General features: G+C 39.0%; 1 protein-coding gene across 2 annotated transcripts in view; it reads right to left on the minus strand.

Annotated features, from left to right (window-relative positions):
• Positions 1-2,487: 2,487 nt before the first annotated feature.
• The window catches only part of XPR1 (xenotropic and polytropic retrovirus receptor 1), a 265,026-nt gene continuing 248,598 nt past the window's right edge, over positions 2,488-18,915 (minus strand). Inside the window, exons 13-15 of one of the 2 annotated variants that reach the window (XM_031658032.1) lie at positions 16,500-16,639; positions 13,951-14,172; positions 2,488-10,223 (exon numbers count right to left, since the gene is read on the minus strand). In XM_031658032.1, coding sequence (XP_031513892.1) covers positions 10,163-10,223; positions 13,951-14,172; positions 16,500-16,639 — 423 coding nt within the window. In that variant the 3' untranslated portion in view covers positions 2,488-10,162. The remainder of the gene's footprint in view (positions 10,224-13,950; positions 14,173-16,499; positions 16,640-18,915) is intronic. The other variant, XM_031658034.1, reaches the window with a different exon arrangement.

Here is an 18,915-nt window from a genome sequence, read left to right on the forward strand (position 1 = left end):
TATGTTCTGGTCCTGGTCTTCAAGCACTCTCGGAATCTCTTCCAGCTCCTGTCAGTCCATGCTGACTACATCTTCCAGTTCAGTATAGTCCCTATTCTTCCTTAGCAAGCCCAGAATGTCCCCAGCTGAGTCATGGAGGACTCTGAAAGGTGCACACATTGTCTTGCACAAGAAGGACCTGTGTAATATTGGGAATGGAAAGTGCTAGCAAGCAATGGGGGAGGCATATGTATAGGCTCAGAATGTTGAGGGGTTCAGGAAGTAAAAATCTTTGGCGGGAATCCAAGCAGATATTGCCATCTCATGTGTTAGGTTTTCCCAATCGGGTCCTTGACCTTACATGTCAGACCTGCCTTGGTTGGGTGTTTAACTGTCTGAAATTCTGCCACTCTATGAAGTCCTGGGCTTAGTCCTCATTTTCTCTTCCCTTCCACTGCAGATGAGAGATTCTCTATATGCAACTAGTGGTCTTCAGGCTTCCACATCTGGCTTCCAGTTGCCTGGTACTTGCTCTCTGATGTTCATTATCCTTCTTCAGGCATCAGTGGCACTTAGCAATAGCCACCCACCCTCATTACCCCATAGTTGCTGTCTCCTCCCTGTATCTCAAATGCCTGACACACTGCTGCAGCACACCCCTTACTACAGCACACCATCCTCCTCACTGGTGAAAGTTTTAACAACTGGAAGGAAGGGGAGGGGAGGGGAGATAAGCGTTTAGGGAAAGAGGGTGGCTGCTTCAAGGAGAAAAGAAAAAAGAAAAAGCAGTCAGTAGGGAGCTGTTTGTTGTTACTGTTTTTTCTTTTTTCTTTTTTTTTTGAGACGGAGTCTCGCTCTGTTGCCCAGACTGGAGTGCAGTGGCTCAATCTCGGCTCACTGCAAGCTCCGCCTCCTGGATTCACGCCATTCTCCTGCCTCAGCCTCCAGAATAGCTGGGACTACAGGTGCCTGCCACCACACCCGGCTAATTTTTTGAATTTTTAATAGAGACGGGTTTTCACCATGTTAGCCAGGATGGTCTCGATCTCCTGACCTCATGATCTGCCCACTTCAGCCTCCCAAAGTGCTGGGATTACAGGTGTCAGCCACTGCGCCCGGCCTTACTGTTTAATTTTTTTTTTTTAAATGCTCAGATTTGTCTTCCATGGAGGGGCAGAGGACAAATTCCCAAAAAGCCATCGTCAGCGGGACCCAGCCTTTTAGAGAAACCTATATTATGTATGCATTTATGGGAGGAAGGGGGATGTTCTTTGATTTTCTTTTAAATGGTTATATTCAGACTTGAGCAGGCATAACTTTAGAAAGAAACAGTAATTCACAAGGCACTTCCTAGTCTTGTCTGCCAAGCAGGGGAAAAAAAAAAAAAATCCCCCTTCCTTCTTTTTTCAAGGGAGACAGTATGTGGGCTACAGAGCTAGTTAGATTTGGGTCCTCGTCCAGGTTCAGTAATTGTTGGTGTCCAGAGCCAGTCACTTTTCTCCTCTATATACGGGACAGGCACCACACGGGCATGCACTAATAGGAGAGGTGCCTCCCCTGCAGCAGCCAGGAAGGGTCAGCTGTGATTACACTGCTCCTGGGATAAAACAGAAAGTCCACAGAATGATGAAGCACCTCCTGCTGACAGAGGATGTCTCCTCTCCTCTGAACTGTGTTCCTATTAGGGTTGCAGGCTGGTTAAGACTAGAGGATTGCCACAGAAGGAAACCAGGCTACGTCCTCATGGACAGTCAATAGCTAGCAGCAGGCACACATCCAGCCCGGCAAGTCTTTTGACCGTGGCTGCCTGGAGAGGGGCTAAAATTTCCTACAATATCTATGAAAGCGTAGAAAAAACGTTTAAATCCAACAGTTGATAGGAATATTTGAAGAACTGATATTTCTAAATTACCTCATGTATTTCCTTGCCGAAGGGATACAAAAGCCCTGATTAACAGAACTTTAAAAACTGTATTGCCCCATCTAGTCAGAAGACAGGCTTTGAGTAACCACAAATAAGCAAATTTGTTTACTTCAACCACACAACATAAAATATTGTGATATTTAGAATACCTGATAATTTGAAAGTTAGTAAAAGGGCAGAGGGTTTGGGAATTAATATTAATATGCTTCTCCTTGGTTCTCTTCTGTTACCCGCCTGTTCTCTTGAGCTACTTGGTTTTCTCCTTAACCTAGAAACTGGTCATAAGGAAGCAAAGTAGCATAGTACATCTATCGCCAAAAATCATGCCTTGACTTTGATTATTCACATAGGTAGAATGGACCATAGGTGTGCTCTAGGTGGAGCAAGGCAGAATACTTTACTATCATTCCCATTCAGCACTGCAGTTAATATACAATTTATTTAAATAAGGGGAAATTCTCATTTTATAAAGGTAAGCATTGGTTGAACTGTGGTGCTAATATGTGACTCACTGACAGAGTGAGTGAATGATAAGATGGATTATAAGGACAGTTTTTGGCAATAGAAGATTCTGAAGAAATAGCTCTTGACAGATCTGATACTTTTTATTTTTTAAAGGAAAAAACCAGAATAAGAGGCTTTAATATCTGCCTGGAAAGGGGTGAAGAGTAATCTGTAACTTGAGATACAAAATTCAGCTTACCCTGAGGCAGTGATACCTAGTAGGAGGATGGTCTGGCTTTTCTGGCAGTGGTTTCAGATAAGTATGTAGTTTAGAAATAATTTTATCACCTTTCCCTTCTTGTCTCCATAAAACTAACGATAATAAAACCAACTTCAACTAAAACTAAATATTAAAGTAATGCCTAGTATATGATAGGATTAACACATACTCAATAAACACACATTAATTTTTAAGAATATAAGAACTCCACAATTCTTCTAAGGGAAAAGGTGGGACACTAGAAAAAGAAGTGAATCAAAAAGTATAAGCCAGGCATGGTGGTGCATGCCTGCACTCCCAGCTAATTGGGACCACTTGTGCCCAGGAGTTTGAGGCCAGCCTGGGCAACATAGAAAAATACCCCATCTCTTAATAAATAAGGTATAAAATTGGTCATTATTCCCATAACCTTAAAAATATCTAATAAAAACTATCCATATAAAGATGCAGGTCACTGAAACTTTAAGGATTCTTCTGGATGTGTCTAGGATGGATACAAGACAGAGCAGCCTCCTAGCACCATCTGGGATTGTGGACTGCTGCTCTAGCGAGGTCTTTGTCTCTTCATCAACAAACTGAGATGACTCATTAATCTAAATATTTCTGAGATGCTACATATTTGGAAAAATATAAAATACTATAGGCATACAAATGTTGAGTATGTACTATCAAATTGTAAAAGTGGTGTTGAGTATCTAGTGATTCTTATATATTCATATCCTGACTTTGGCCTGGGAACTCCATATTATCATATTCTGATTTAGCCTACACAGAAATATAGTAATAACAGAGTTTATGGCACTGAAGTAAGATGAAAAGGCTTTGATGCTTTAGTCGATAAATTATTTTTCTCTTTGCATTGTGGGCATATTCATCTTAGGGTCAGTTAATTTTGTAATCTTTCCTAGACATATATAAGGAACAATAATTAGTCCAGGAATTCTGCAGAAAAGTGCTATGTTCCCTCACAGGGCATGGGTATGCAGTGATAGCAGTGTCCACCTCTCCAAAATGTAACTGGACACATCATTTCACCTCATAGTTGTAATATTTGAGATTCTTTGTGTGAGTAAAAGAAAGATTTGTTGCAATAATCCCATTGCTTTAGAGTCACACCTCACATATTACCTGAAGATAAAAGGCCATTTAAACTTTTTTTTAACTTGGTAGGATAGTTTAAAATTTTCACCACTGTAGTCTGTTTGCCCTAACCCCAGATGAAAATTAGTCCTAAGGGGAACTATGTTCAGGAATTCAAGAAACCCAGAGAGAAAAACACAGTCACACAAACCATTCACCAGTGACAAAGGAGTCAGCAAACTGTTGGAAAACAGAGAGAACTTGTAATAATGAAAAAAGGACAGAGTTTAGTAACCAATCACTTATTTTCTTTTAAAAACACATAACCACATTAACTTTTTGCTTTATACAACCATCTAGAAACTATAAAACAGTACCACATTGTGCATTTAACCTACTTATCAAGAAGGGAACTTCATAAGTCGTAAGAATTCTACCCATATAGGAAGGAAAAAGGAGACAGCTAATAGCATAGTCACAGATACAACATGAGTCCAAGCAAGCATCAATTCTCCGACGTCACCTTTTCCATTTACCAGAGTGGAGACTGAGAAAGAGAGTAAGGGAGAAAAAAGAGGGAAAGAAGCACCCACAGAAGACTAATCACAATCCATAGTTACTTTTGACAACTATAGCTCAGGGTTTCATAGAATAGTATCATTTGACCAACACAGTGTGGTGGAGGGAGAGGGGTGAAGGAAACACAAATAGAAGGAGAGAGTTTGAACAGAAAAATACAATCTTCACCCTATTTCCCTCCTAAATACTCTTCATTGATACAAGCTTCTGTGCTAATCCAGAAAATGGCAAGAAATTAATCTTCACAACATGATAAAGAGTTCTGTTCTTTTAGCAATTGAAATGTGAGTGGCTCACAATTTTACAATTCAAAATAACAACATCATGAACAATTACCCTTTAGGGATTTTTCACAATCTTTCCCCCTATTCCCACCATGCTGGTGTTGCTATAGGGCAATCAGGGAAGTGCAGGTAGGGACTTCAGAGATAATGATCAAGGGATAGTGAGATGGAAGCCTGGCTCTTTCTTAGACGTCCACATCTTTCTAGAAGTACTGCAGTCTTTCTCTCCGACTTGTGGTGGCACAGAGGAAAGGGCATAGGAAGAACTAAGGTAATATGGTGGAAGTATAGTCAAGTAACTGGTTTGAAGGTATACAATATGAGACTGTGTACTTAGTAGATATACTGAATCCAAGGCAAACAACAGGTTATTTGATTGTCCTCCTTAGGTTGATGGCACCATACAAAAAACTGAAGGTGGCTTTGATTTGATGATAAAATAAACCAAAGGTTTGCTACAAGGAAACATACTTCAGTTGCAAATTAGTATAATGATTCTCCTCACTTTAAGGGAAACACTCATCTTGTTCTCACTTCATCTTCCACCATAAATAAGCAAATATATTCTGGAAGGCTGTTTTCTAGGGGCAACTCAATATCAGAGTTTTGATAATTCATACAAGAAAGGCATCATGAGTCATGCCAATCAACAGGCTCCTCTCCGTTCTCAGGCAAACTTCCTGTATGGACTAACTTAGGCTCTTCCAAACCTAATGAGATGTTTTTACTTTTTCTTATTTGGTGAGTATGCTGGTTAAATCATTGGTTTGTAACACAACAAGTGCAAATTTCTTATGCTATCATATAATCAACTCTGTCCCACATTACCATGTGCTCTAACATTGTATAGACTTAAAATACAATGCAGAAAGTTGAGAGTTTGTAGGATTTACTATTAAGACTGATTTATGAAATGCAGAAACGTATACGTGTTTGCATTCAGAAAACCTTTAACACTCCTTGTCTTGGCTCATGATCACAAGCAAGAAAAATTTAGATCACTCAGAAAAAGAATATGAACAAAGCTGACAAACTGGATTTATTCTTCTTTACCTAACTTTTGCAAAAGTTCTACCAAACCTTCAATTGTCTTCATCTGGTCATTAGAGAGATCTTATCTGTAATGACACTGAATTCCTATTATATTTGAGAAAAGTGTGGTGATTTTGTAGTTGACAGAGCCACAAATTCAACTTTTTTTTTCTCTCAGAAGCTATCTCAATTTTAAAAACTCAAATGTTGTACAGTAAGAGGTACTTGTTTTTTGAGAGGAAAATTTCATGTAAACCATTCAAAGAAAACAATAACCTGAAATCTGCTTACCAGATAAAGTACAGTTGTTCCAGAGTATCCCACATTTTAAAATAATGCCACAGATAGGGTTATTTTCTTAATTATTTTCCTTAGAATAAGAAATTTTTGTAGTCACTGCTTAGAAAATTACATTTGGGAATAAAGAACTATTTCCTGAATAATGCAAAGTAATGGGGAAAAGATGATAGGAAAATAAAGGCAGGTCTTTCCCAGCAATTTAATAACCACTGAGCGGAGAGATGGAGGCATCACCTTCGAGTCATCAGGCTCATGTAATTTCCTAACTGCCTTGCTGAGGCTTACTGCCAACGTCCAACATCTTGCTCTTCTCTGCTATCTCCAAAGTTATTTTACTTATCATCAACAAATGTCTGTTAATCTGATACCTGTATGACTCAGTACTACTTTACTTTTTTTCTGTTCTTACCTTGCCCTGGTTCACCTATCCAGAAATGGATGAACTGCTTTCTCTAGTTACTGTGAATGTACTTTGGTCAAAGCATGGTAGAAAGATAATACATATCAACACGTTACTTCTGGTAAAAAGCTCAGTTAAAGTCATAGAACTCTCATGTTTAGAATATCAGGAAGTCAGGGATCCTAGCGGCTGGGGCCCATTTTCCTCTTTACATGGTTTTTATAAGTTACTACTGAGGTGAATGGTGTTCTCCCACACCATTGCTTCTGACTGAAGTTAAGCAGCTTGCCTAAGGAGCCTAATGGCGGAGTGCTGAAAAAAAGTTGCACCTGGGTTTTTGACTACTTTCCAGTCTTACAAATGACCATCATAACCTAATTAATGATTTAATCTTTGATTTCATTGTTTCTCTGTATGCTGTGAAATCAACGATTATGCCACTGTAATGGCATAGGCAGCTTTAAATATAGGCACTCATTTGTGCATAGACAGTAAACCACTTTTGTCTTTTAATTTCTCTACACACATCAATGCTTTCTATACTATCATAAAATGAAAAACGAGTTTTATTCATTTACTTAGACTTCCTTTTCATTCCTTTGAAGAGTATTTTAATTGATATTAAAAACTGAGTGATTCTCCAAAATAAAACTAGAATTTCTAAACCTAAAATCAAATGAAGTTTTAACTTTGGTTAGGTTGCTGCTCCTTTAAAATGAGTATGTGATTTTTTTTTTTTTTTAGACGGAGTCTCGCTCTGTCAGCCAGGCTGGAGTGCAGTGGCATGATCTCGTCTCACTGCAACCTCTGCTTCCCGGGTTCAAGCAATTCTCCTGCCTCAGCCTCCCGAGTAGCTGGGATTACAGGCATGCACCACCACGCCCAGCTAATTTTTGTATTTTTAGTAGAGATGGGGTTTCACCATGTTGGTCAGGCTGGTCTCAAACTCCTGAGATCGTGACCTGCCCACCTTGGCCTCCCAAAGTGCTGGGATTACAGATGTGAGCCACTGCGCCCAGCCAATGTTCATTTTTAAGAGTTCTATTGAGAATTTCAGTGTATGGGAGCCTCCAACCAAATTGCAGGGTGGACACAACATTCGCAACTGCTAGGTCATATAAAATTTAGGAGAGGAAAGTGCACATTGCCTTTTTTGAAAGAAAAAAATTAAATGTATGCTTTGTCTCCCAAGGTCTCTTGATGAGGAAAAGCCCTCTTTTCTCTTCACAGCTTTAAGAGGAACATAAAGCTGTGTACTTAAATACATATTTAAACTTCTGTCACATAGCAAGCTGAAAGTTACATAAGCCTTATTTTTGAATAGACTATGCTAATCTGACAAACACTTCAGAAAAGGGTTACATTTATCATTGCATCATATGTGAAAGAATAAGACCGATTAGGGCCTAGAATCATAACAGTTGAAGAAAGACTAAACTGGCCATAGGATACATTAATGTAAAAACACTGGGGAATTCAAACAGCAGAAGTCAACGGTAAGATTTTATGTGTGCCATCACTGAGATTCACTAATAAAGAATAGAGTTAACAATTCAAATGGCTCTGGATACACATTAGTACCACCAATTTTATTTATATAAGAAATGCCTGGTCCACTGGACTTTTCAATTTAACTCAGTAGTAATTACTGCTGTTTCTTGACAGACCAGTGATATTTCCCCCATAGTTTTAAAGTATAAAAAACAGAATACTCAGGGGAAAAAAAAACCTCAAGTATAAATAATGCAACCTTTAATCTACCAAGGGTCACTAACTTGTTAACACTGATTATTATAAATGATTCAATTTATTTAAACTAAAAAGCATTAATTAAACATTTACTCTTCCATTTTGGGTCAAGGGACATGCTTGACAAAACACAAAAAAGCAATAGAAGCACAAAGTTGTATGATTTTTTCCAGAAAACAACACAAAACAAAAAAACCGGATTCAAAAAGGGAACAAATTTTGGAAGCTAGTCAGAAGAAAGATGGAAGAAACTACTTTAAAAAGAAACTATTTGTCAGTTAATTGATAAAAATTTTCTAGTAACAGTAACTTTAATCTTACTGGAGTTACAACAGGGATGGGTAAAGACTTTAATACATGGTGGAAGTGCTGATGATAGAAGGAGTGTATTAAAGGGCAGTAACCGAATGTTTTGACTAAGCAAATGGTAATAATAGCTGCCCTTCCACTTATTTGTTCCTTTGTTTCAATTAAGCTGAAAATTATAGGACTAAATTTACTTTCATGAATCTGCTGGTATTGACTTGGAATTTTCATCTTGGTCTGGGGGTTATTAAAACACATTTTACCATGTCCTGGAATTTATATTAATTTTGTTAGATAATGAAATGCTAAATTTAATGCCAACCATATTCAATAATGTAGTATCTCTTACGGCTTTCAGGCTTATTTGGATGACTAAGGAACAAAGGGAAGAAATGAGACAAAGAAGTGACAATGGGCACTGTGGACAGATCATAATGGTCTACTATTTCTAAGCAGTGTACTTCTCATGTATGACCAAGTTTAGATCCCTACAATTTTAAAACAGGTTTTCTATCATGGGATGGCATGAAATCCAATGATCACATCCTTTAAAACTGCTGGGAGAAATGGCTGCCAAGGTCTTTTGTATCAACATAATGTGAATGAGGAAGGATAATTTGTTCCATGTGCTCAAAAATATAGTTTCCCCATGACAGACTTTTAATTTGATCAAATTCTGGCTAAAGTGGTTGAGCCCAGAAGAAAAACTATCTAGTGAGGGCACACAGAGCCTCTGAAATACCTCTGTCTTCTGATTCAGAGCTAGCAAAGGTCATGCTACAGTGACCATACATGCGGATGCATAATAAGGCATAGCTTCAGCTGTTAAGGTTGAAATATGGGCCAGTGTATTCCACATCTGTTCCTTAAAAAGTTAAAAAAATTATCAGAACTTCTTCCATGAAATTCAGCTGGTGGTGTGGTGTGGGATTCCTTGTTATGAGACATATGCTCAGGACTCTAAAGCAGCAGCAACTTAAGAGGTTAGCAATGAAACTTTGGCTTAAAATAAAAACAAAGGAAAGAAAAGGTCAAACTGGTACAAGTTGTCTCCTGAAAGAGGTATGTGGGACTGACCCTCATAAATGTCATCCAACACAAGTTTCCCCTGCCTTCTTTTACTGTTATCACCTTCATTGCACAGGAGTTATATCATTCTTTATGGTTAAGTTTCATAAATAATGAGAAAACTATGTGTAACAAATACATCGTATTTCCCACCCACCCAGCAACCCTTCCCAAAATAAGAAAAGTTACACCAAATTAAAAAGTAGCTTCATGAATGAAGGTACTGCTTTAAGTTGCACTTTTCCTGCAAGTGCGGCCAGTGCCTTTGCGCTGGGTATGAAGGAAAGAAAAAAATTCTCCACATAAACTGACAAAAAATTTAAAAACCAATGTCCGGTTTCAACCAGTCAAAACCGGGTCGAGCGGAAGCCGAGATATCTCAGTACTGTCCCATCAGAGGGTCCCTGCAATGCCTGTTCTTCATCCTGATAGGTATCTATGTCCTTGTGATTGTAAACAATCCATAAGATACTATGTTTTGTTCCTTAAAACATCCTCTGATTGGCAAATGAAGTAAATATTTGTTTTAAAAATAGAAAATTAAAATTAAACCAGAAGAAAAGAAAAGAAACACAGTGAGCTTGTTTGGAGTCCATAGGATCCGATCCGGAAGAGCTCGGAAAATGTGTTATGTGTTTTCTCCTGTTTTCGGCTGGAAAGGTACTAGAGGTTGCGTTGGTCGAGGAAAGGATTGTAGAGTAGGAAAACCAAAGACGTGAATCTAGACTTCAGAAAATTCAAGTGTTAGCTTCATCATCTGTGTCTTCTATCAATACCTTAGTGTCACGAGCCTTGGATCTAGTGGTAACAAGGGGGACAAAAAGCACTTAGTCCATTACTCAAATATAAACACTTGCACTGTATTAGACACATTTCCAGTCTTACCACCATTAAACATACATCCCAAACAGGGACTATCTGCTGTACCAGATGGATTATTCTAGAGTTTCCAATTCAATTTCAGATATTACTGGAAATACACTAAGAAACTAGATCACAACCAGAGGAAGGTAACAAGAACAATGGCAGGATATGCGCAACGCAGAGGGTAGTCATCTGGGTTTGAGTACTGACATTGATTTTTTTTTTTTTTTTTGAGACAGAGTCTCACTCTGTCAGCCAGGCTGGAGTGTAGTGGTGCGATCTCAGCTCACTGCAACCTCTGTCTCCCAGGTTCAAGCAATTCTCCTGCCTCAGCCTCCTGAGTAGCTGGGATTACAGGCATGTGCCACCATGCCCGGCTAATTTTTGTATTTTTAGTAGAGATGGGCTTTCACCATGTTGGCCAGGCTGGTCTCAAACTTCTGACCTCAGGTAATCTGTCCGCCTTGGCCTCCCAAAGTGTTAGGATTATAGGCGTGAGCCACTGAACCTGGCCACCTGACTTTGATTTTATGATGCATCTATTTAATCCTTTGAGTGCCTGTTTCCATCTCTGTAAGGCAGGAATGATAATACCAATTTCATTTAATACCACTTTCACCTCATGGAGACGGTGTGCATTATCAAGTGAGAACATGGATGAAAAAAGCATTAAACAAACAAGAAACTGGTTGGTTCCTAAAATCCCAGCTCCTTGGGAGGCTGACATAAGAGGATGGCCTGAGCCCAGGAGTTTGAGACCAGTCTGAGCATCACAGTGAGACTCTGTCTCTTAAAAAAAAAAAAAAAAGCCAGGTATGATAGTGCACACCTGTAGCCCCAGCTACTCAGGAAGCTGAGGCAGGAGGATCACTTCAGCCCAGGAGCTCAAGGCTGCAGTAAGCTATGATCACACTACTGCGCTCCAGCCTAGGTGACAGACTGAGACCACATCTCAAAAACAAAACAAAAACAAAACCCTACAAAACAAATGTAAGGAATTGTGATAAGGATGAGGAGGATGACAGATATAACACCACTTGAGGCATACATGAGAAACCAAAAGAGTTAGCCAGCAGAAGAGAAAACCTAAGGAGAGGCATAACAGTTATTTCTCTTCAAAGAGTTGACAACATACAATGCAGAAGAGGGAGGAGACTCATTATTAGTTATGTGAGAGAGCCCAACTAGGATCAAATGGTTAAAGTTACAGTGAAATTACAGTGAAGCATATTTCAGCCCAACATAAACCATCTACCACTATAAATACCAACAATAAAATCGAGTGGCTGAGTGTGGTGGCTCATGCCTGTAATCCCAGCACTTTGGGAGGCCAAGGAGGGAAGATTTCTTGAGGTTAGGAGTTTGAGACTAGCCTGGGCAACATAGTAAGACCCTGTCTCTACAAAAAATAAAAAATTAGCTGGGTAGAGTGGTGCAGGCTTGTAGTCTCAGCTCCTTGGGAGGCTGAGGTGGGAGGAGTGCTTGAACCCAGGAGGTTGAGGCTGCAGTGAGTCATGATCGTGCTGCTGCACTGATCCAACCTGGGCAATGGAGTGAGATATTGTTTCAAACAAGCGAACAAACAAAAAAACCACACACATTAAGGATATGCTAAAGGTTGCATGAGTGATAAAGTCAGTACTGAAACTCAGATCTTATTTTGGATTCCCTGCTCTCTCCACTGCACATCAACCACTCCATTCCTAATGTCTTACTCTCGGTGCAATCTGGTTTCCCAGTGTTTCTCCATTAAACACCTGAAATGGAACAGAATAATCTATTGCCAAAGAGCCCCTTGTTTCTGAAGCAGAAATAGTCTATGTTTAGATTGCCCTCTGCTGGTAACTAAAAAGGATAATTAGACTTCAAAATCAGGAGCTCAGTGAGGTCACCAACCACACTCAGCATTTTCTTCCAGTCCTTTGTGGCACTTATCTCGCTGACCCACTCAGTGCTCCCCTGCCCCAGCTTCTTCAAACTCTGCTTCCTTGGGATCACAGTACCAACCATGCTTCGTTTTGATGCCCTTCCTACTACCTCCCTGACTACTCCTGCCTCTTTTGTTTATTTTCTTTTTTTCTCTTGTCTGTGTTTCTTCCCTGGCTAATGTGGTTGAGCCAGGGAATAAGACTCAGTTCCCTGCTCTCTGCTTTTCTCTGCCTTCTTCAGAGAACTTCCAAATCTCTATTTAAAGCTCAGCAGGTTCTACTCTACTCTTCCATACCCAGTGAGTTACTGATACTACCTTCTGTTTCTTACTTCCTTCGAAACTTCTCCTTACATTCCTTTTGGTCCAACTCTAAGCACCCTAATCTGAATCTTCACTGCCCCATACATTAAAGTACTGCATAGCTTTTCATCTGGCTTTCTGGCCTTGAGTTTTCCCTTGCCTAATCTATCTTACACAGTGCTATTAAAACTTCCTAGGATACTACTTTCACAATGTCATTCTTCTGCAAAAAAATTCTCTGTGATTCGTGGCCGGGTGCAGTGGCTCACACCTATAATCCCAGCACTTTGGGAGGCCAAGGCGGACGGATCACGAGGTCAGGAGATCGAGACCATCCTGGCTAACATGGTGAAAGCCTGTCTCTACTAAAAATACAAAAAATTAGCCGGGCGTGGTAGCGGGCGCCTCTAGTCTCAGCTACTTGAGAGGCTGAGGCGGGAGAATGGTGTGAATCCGGGGGGTGGAGCTTGCAGTGAGTGGAGATCGCACCACTGCACTCCAGCCTGGGTGACAGAACAAGACTCCATCTCAAAAAAAAAAAAAAAAAAAATTCTCTGTGACTCATTCCTGCCTACAAGATCAAGTTTGCATTTTCAGCCTTTTACAATCATACTTCATCTATTCAGAAAAATTATTCTTACTATAATTCTAGTCACATGGTTGTTCTTTCTGCACTTCATTTCTACCTTTATGTTCTTTACTGTGTCTCTAGTCTATTCATTCCCTTATCCTTTAGAAAACTGTTCATCCTCAACCTAAGTCTCCTTCATTCCAATCTACTGTGCTATCTATTGTCTCTAAATTTTGAATGCAGTCACCATATACTGTATATTTATGGTAACTTTTAGCAACATATGTAGTCAATGACTGATAAAAACATTGCTGTAGGTATTTAATAAGAAGATACAAATAATAATAGTTTATATTTAGTAGGCTCTTTCTGTGAGGGAACTGGTCCAAGTTCTATGTAATAATGAATATAATCCACTTAACTGCCCTATGAGCAAGAACCATACTAATTCCAGTTTACAGATGAGGGGCAGAAAACAGAAATTAAGTAATTTGGTCAAGGCATAGATGGCAGGATTCCTAAAGTTTACAACATAAAAATCATTTGTATACAAAACATACAGAAGAGTCAAGTATTAATAAATCACTCTCCAACAACCTTTTCCTCCAGACAGTGGATCTTTAATGCCAAATTACTAGGTTATGCATTGATGACATTTACTCTATATGCTATGCTCATTTAGATAGTCTATAGGTTGTATCATATGAAATTGCTGCTTATTACTGTTTTTTTTTGTAGGCGAAAAATGGCTGAGTATTGGCAATTTCATTTGGTTCAACCTGATAGCTTCGTAGCTTACATGTTACCCAATGCTAAAACCCAAAGGAAATATGCCTCACAGAAGTAGAAGCCATACATACTGAGAAGCGAGGCGAGGCCGGCGCAGGGATATGCTCTGGTTGTACTTCCATGACCGATTCTTCTGGCGGTTTCGTACCCCATCATCCTGGTCCATCATCTGTTCTAGGAGAGTCTGATCATCTGCGTTCAGGGGGGCCACAGAGATGTCCCGCACAGCACGGAATTCACCACAGTTATTCAGATGTTCATTCTCCAGGCGGAAGAAGTTCCACACAAATCGCCTTAGCAAAATGGGGTAGATCAAAGTACTTATGAAATTGTAAGATACTTCTGCTACTTGTAAACCTCCCAGGGTATCAAGTTTCCACTCATGGAAACAAAAACACAGAATTAAGGGCCTGAATATTAAAATAGGGAAAGATGGTGTTGCGGGGAGGTTGGGGGTGGGGGATGGGTAAGGGAAATAAGACTAGACTACGAAAAAGGAAGGGACTCATGGAATGCAGTTTTAGAGTGCTCATTCTTTCAACTTATTTGACAAATAGTTACTGAATGTCTACCATAAGGCAGTAAAGGCACAGAATGACACAAAGCCTTTTTGTCCTTATGGGGTGTAATTTCTAGTAGTGGAGACAGACAATGAGCAAGTAAACAATCAATCGGCTAATGATAAGTACTGTGAAGAAAATAAAGCAGGACAAGGGAATAGAGTATGCCGTCATTAAGACTGGTTAGGGAAAGCTTTGAAGACATGGCAGCTATTGAAAACCTGAATGATATAAAGAAGCAAGTCATGTAAAAATCCTGGAGGAAAGCCTCCCAGGCAGAGGAAAATGGCAAGTATAAAAAGGCAAGTTGGAAACAGCAAGTCAGTGGGGCTAAGAATAAGTGAGGTTAAAATAGCAGGAGATAATGATGGAGGGGTGGAAGAGGGCCCATCCACAGAGGGCCTTTTAAACCATAGTTTAAATTTTAGGTCTAATGGAGAACAATGAGAGAACAACAGGAGAATAAAGTGATTTGTTTGAAAAAGGTCCTGCTGAATGGTGAAGAGATCAAAGGGAGACAAGAACAGCTGAAGAAAGACCAATTAGAAGGGCTGTTGCAGCAGTCCAGAAAAGAGATGATGGTGACTTAAAGGTGGTAATAACAGAAGTGATGAGAAGCAGACAGACAAAGGATTTATTTATAAAGATGGAGGTGACAGAACTTACTGACATGGGATGTAAGTGGTCTTAGGGTTTTCGGTCTAAGTGAAAGGTGACACCATTTACTAAGATCAGAGATGCTAGGTTAAAGTTATTCATCAGATATGGGAGAATTCAGTAGAGAGGTGGACGAGAGTCTGCAGTTCAAGGGAAAGTTTATGGCTAGAGATAGCATAAAGACAGCACTTCAAATAATAGGTTTAGGAATAATACAACTAGAGGAGAGAAGAGCGCAGAAGATTAAATCCTGGAACACTCTAATACTTAAAAGTTTGGGAGAAGGAGGAAGAACCAGTAAAGGAGTGGACAAGGAATAGCTAGTGAGACAGGAGACTGTAGTTTCTGAGAAGTCAAGAGAAGAAAGTGCTTTGCTGGGAAGTAAAGTAAGATAAGTACAGAGAACTGACTAGGGGATTTAGCAAAATGGGGAGTATGGATCTAATAGCATAGGCTCTGGGTGACTGTCTAGATTCAAATCATGACTTTACCATTTGCTAGCTGTAATGACCTTGGATTAGTTACTTAACCTATGCTTCGGTGTCATCAGTAAAAGACATGATAACAGTACCTACTTGCTAAGATTGCTGTGAGGATTTAATAAAGGTAAAAGGCTTAGAATGCTGTCAGCTACATAGTAGGCACTACAATATTATTATTATAGATTATTAACAAAAGTGGTTTAGTTTGAGTATTGGGAATACATATTTGAATGAAAAAGAGAATGGGAGAGAAGTGAGAGTGGAGACAGCAAGTGCAGACATCTCTTGAAGAGTTTTGCTATAAAGGACAGCAGAAAGATCGGCAACAGTTGGAGGGAGAAAGCTGATCTAAAGATGGGGTTTTTTGTTTGTTTTAAATGGGATAGAACATTTGATTAATTAGTAAGCAAATGATTTTTTAAAAAGAAATACAATAGTCATGAGGTATTTTTCTTTTTTTACTAGAATTTTTTTTAAAAAATTGATGAAGTAGCACCCATGAAAGAGAAAGAAGTGGGTGGGGAGGTGGCAGCAGCGATGGGGAGTTTAGGCGCCAGGCCGAGGCATTCAGGAAGGGAAGGAAGGGAAGGAGTACTAGTTTATCTTTTGGTTTCCAGCTTCTATCTTATTTTAACAGACAGTATTTGTCTATCCTGACTCAGAGGAATGTTATACACCTGTCTGAAAATATCTTTATATCATCTTATTTGGGAGGCTGAGGTGGGTGGATCAACTGAGGTCAAGAGTTTGAGATCAGCCTGGCCAACATGGTTTTCCAATTCTAAGGCTGATGAGAAATTTGAGAAAAGTTGGAAAATTTAAGATTTTCAAGTACAAGTTATAATAAATTCTAATTTGTAAGTATTGGGTGTCTTTTAGGTTAAAAAGAATCTTTAATAAACTTTTCAGTAGTTTGCTTACCGGAAAACCTCAAGGGGGGCAAAGACAGTAGCAATTATGTCCCCAGAATGAGGCAACAAAGTTGTAGAGGTAATCGAGATTTGGATAGTCCAAGCAAAGCGCAGAATCACATCCTCTATTATGGCACAGTAGTAGTAGGCCTGAGAAATAAACAAATTGAGTATGTTTCCCATCACATTTTTCATAAACAGGCATACTAATGAGCACATGTCCTACCAACAAGACTCACATATGTCCTACGAATAAGCACAGGTTCAAGAGGAAAGTTGCATTTTATTTTGCAGGAAAGTACACATTATATTTTAGAATTATTTCTACCAATTTAGTTTTTTCTTAAATGGTATAATATGCAATATGAAGTATTACTGAATTTGAGTAATCATTAACAAATATATTTCACTGCTATACCGTATACCAGGCTTTCTTCTAGGGCCCAGAAATATAAGCTGGTTAAGATCCTTGATCAATTGAGATTACATTCTAACAGGTACAGTGGACTTAATAGCTAATATCAGAAAAGATTAGCAGATTTATTCACTGTGTTATTTGTACTTTTATTCTCCATTTGCCTTACCCTGTATTTGAAGAAAGTTTTGTCTTGCTTTTTGATGTGAATGAAATTAAGCTTGGATTTCACAACCATGGTCGAATTTAAGAAATGTTCTATTTTTACATGGGGAAGACAGTGCTCAAGTAATACTTGCAGGTACTAGCACCCAGGATTTAGAAGTCCAGTCCAGTTTTAGCTACACAAAAGTCTTAAGTACACAAATTGCCAAAAGACCAGAACTATATAATTCATAGATTTGCTCATTATTAATCTCAAGGAAATTAGCTCTTTAAATATATGTATTTAAAGAATGTGAAATTTTTGGGAAGGGAAACTACTATGTATTAAGCCATATTTATTTTACTTAAAAAATTTTTAAACAAAGTAATACTAGTCATTGTGAGAAAGCTATTGTTTAAAAAAAAAAAAAAAGGCCCCTGGCCACCTTCTTTCCATCCCTAGAGACCAAACATTTTCAAAATTTGTAGCTATTTCTTCTACTTAGCCTCCATATAGTAAAATAGTATGTGTATAGTGTTTTATCTCGATTACTCAATTTTAGACATTATTCACTGATGATTATGATAAATTTAATGAGATTATGAGGATTTTAACACATTCACATGGCTCACTATTCCCTCTCCCATCCTCGCAATATAGTGATAATGCAATTTTTGGGTAAATCCACATTCAATTTATTATTAGGCTTAATTGAAGAACTGCAATTTCATGTGCCTTTCAGAGTCAGTCTTAAGCTATTTACCACTGACCAATGTGGGAGCTGATGTCACCAAAAATGTGGAAGTCTTTTGGGAGGAATACACTTATCTTGAGGTCAAGAGACACAGAAAAGTTAAGTTTGAATATAAAGATAACAAAAATTGTTCCTGGACCTGGGGTGTGGTGCTTAATATTATGCATTCATAAGAACTGATTTTAAGGTTCATATACCTGTGTTCTAAATTTTTAATGAAGCTCCACTGGATTCCACACTTTTCAAGCTAGATTAATTTTATTTCAAGTATTTGCCTTTTTAGTTTTTTGTTTTAGTTTTTTTAAGACAGAGTCTTGCTCCATCACCCAGGCTGCAGTACAGTGGCAAGAACATAGCACTGCCATGTTGAACTCCTGGGCTCAAGTGATCCTCCTGCCTCAGCATCCCGAGTAGCTGGGGCTACAGGCGTGTGCCACCACATCCAGTTATTTTTATTTTATTTTATTTTTTAGTAGAGTCAGGGTCTCACACTATGATGCCTAGGCTGGTCTGGAACTCAAGCAGTTCTCCTGTCCTGGCTTCCCAAAGTGCTGGGATTACAGGTATGAGCCACCATGTCTGGCCAGTATTTTTTAAAATTAAAGGAATGTGGTGATCCAGCAGAACATCTTTCTTATAAGTTTGTAAATTATAATATAGGAAAGTATTTTGTTTTTTAGAGTCATGAAAATATGTAACAACAAAGAAACTGAGTGAAAAATTCTATTCACTAATTTTATTACCTAGAAATCACTATGTTAGAACTATTTAAAAGGGGGAATGGATTAACATTTATATAAAGACATAAACAATTTATCTAAGCAATTATCATAATAAGAAACAAATGTTTTGGGAGGCCAAGGCAGGTGGATCACGAGGTCAGGGGATCAAGACCATCCTGGCTAACACGGTGAAACCCCGTCTCTACTAAAATACAAAAAATTAGCCGGGTGTGGTGGCGGGCACCTGTAGTCCCAGCAACTTGGGAGGCTGTGGCAGGAGAATGGCGTGAACCTGGAAGGCGGAGCTGGCAGTGAGCTGAGATTGCACCACTGCACTCTAGCCTGGGTGACAGAGCGAGACTCTGACTCAAAACAAAAAACAAAAAACAA

The sequence above is a fragment of the Papio anubis genome, chromosome 1 (genome assembly GCF_008728515.1).
Source record: "Papio anubis isolate 15944 chromosome 1, Panubis1.0, whole genome shotgun sequence".
NCBI lineage: Eukaryota > Metazoa > Chordata > Mammalia > Primates > Cercopithecidae > Papio > Papio anubis.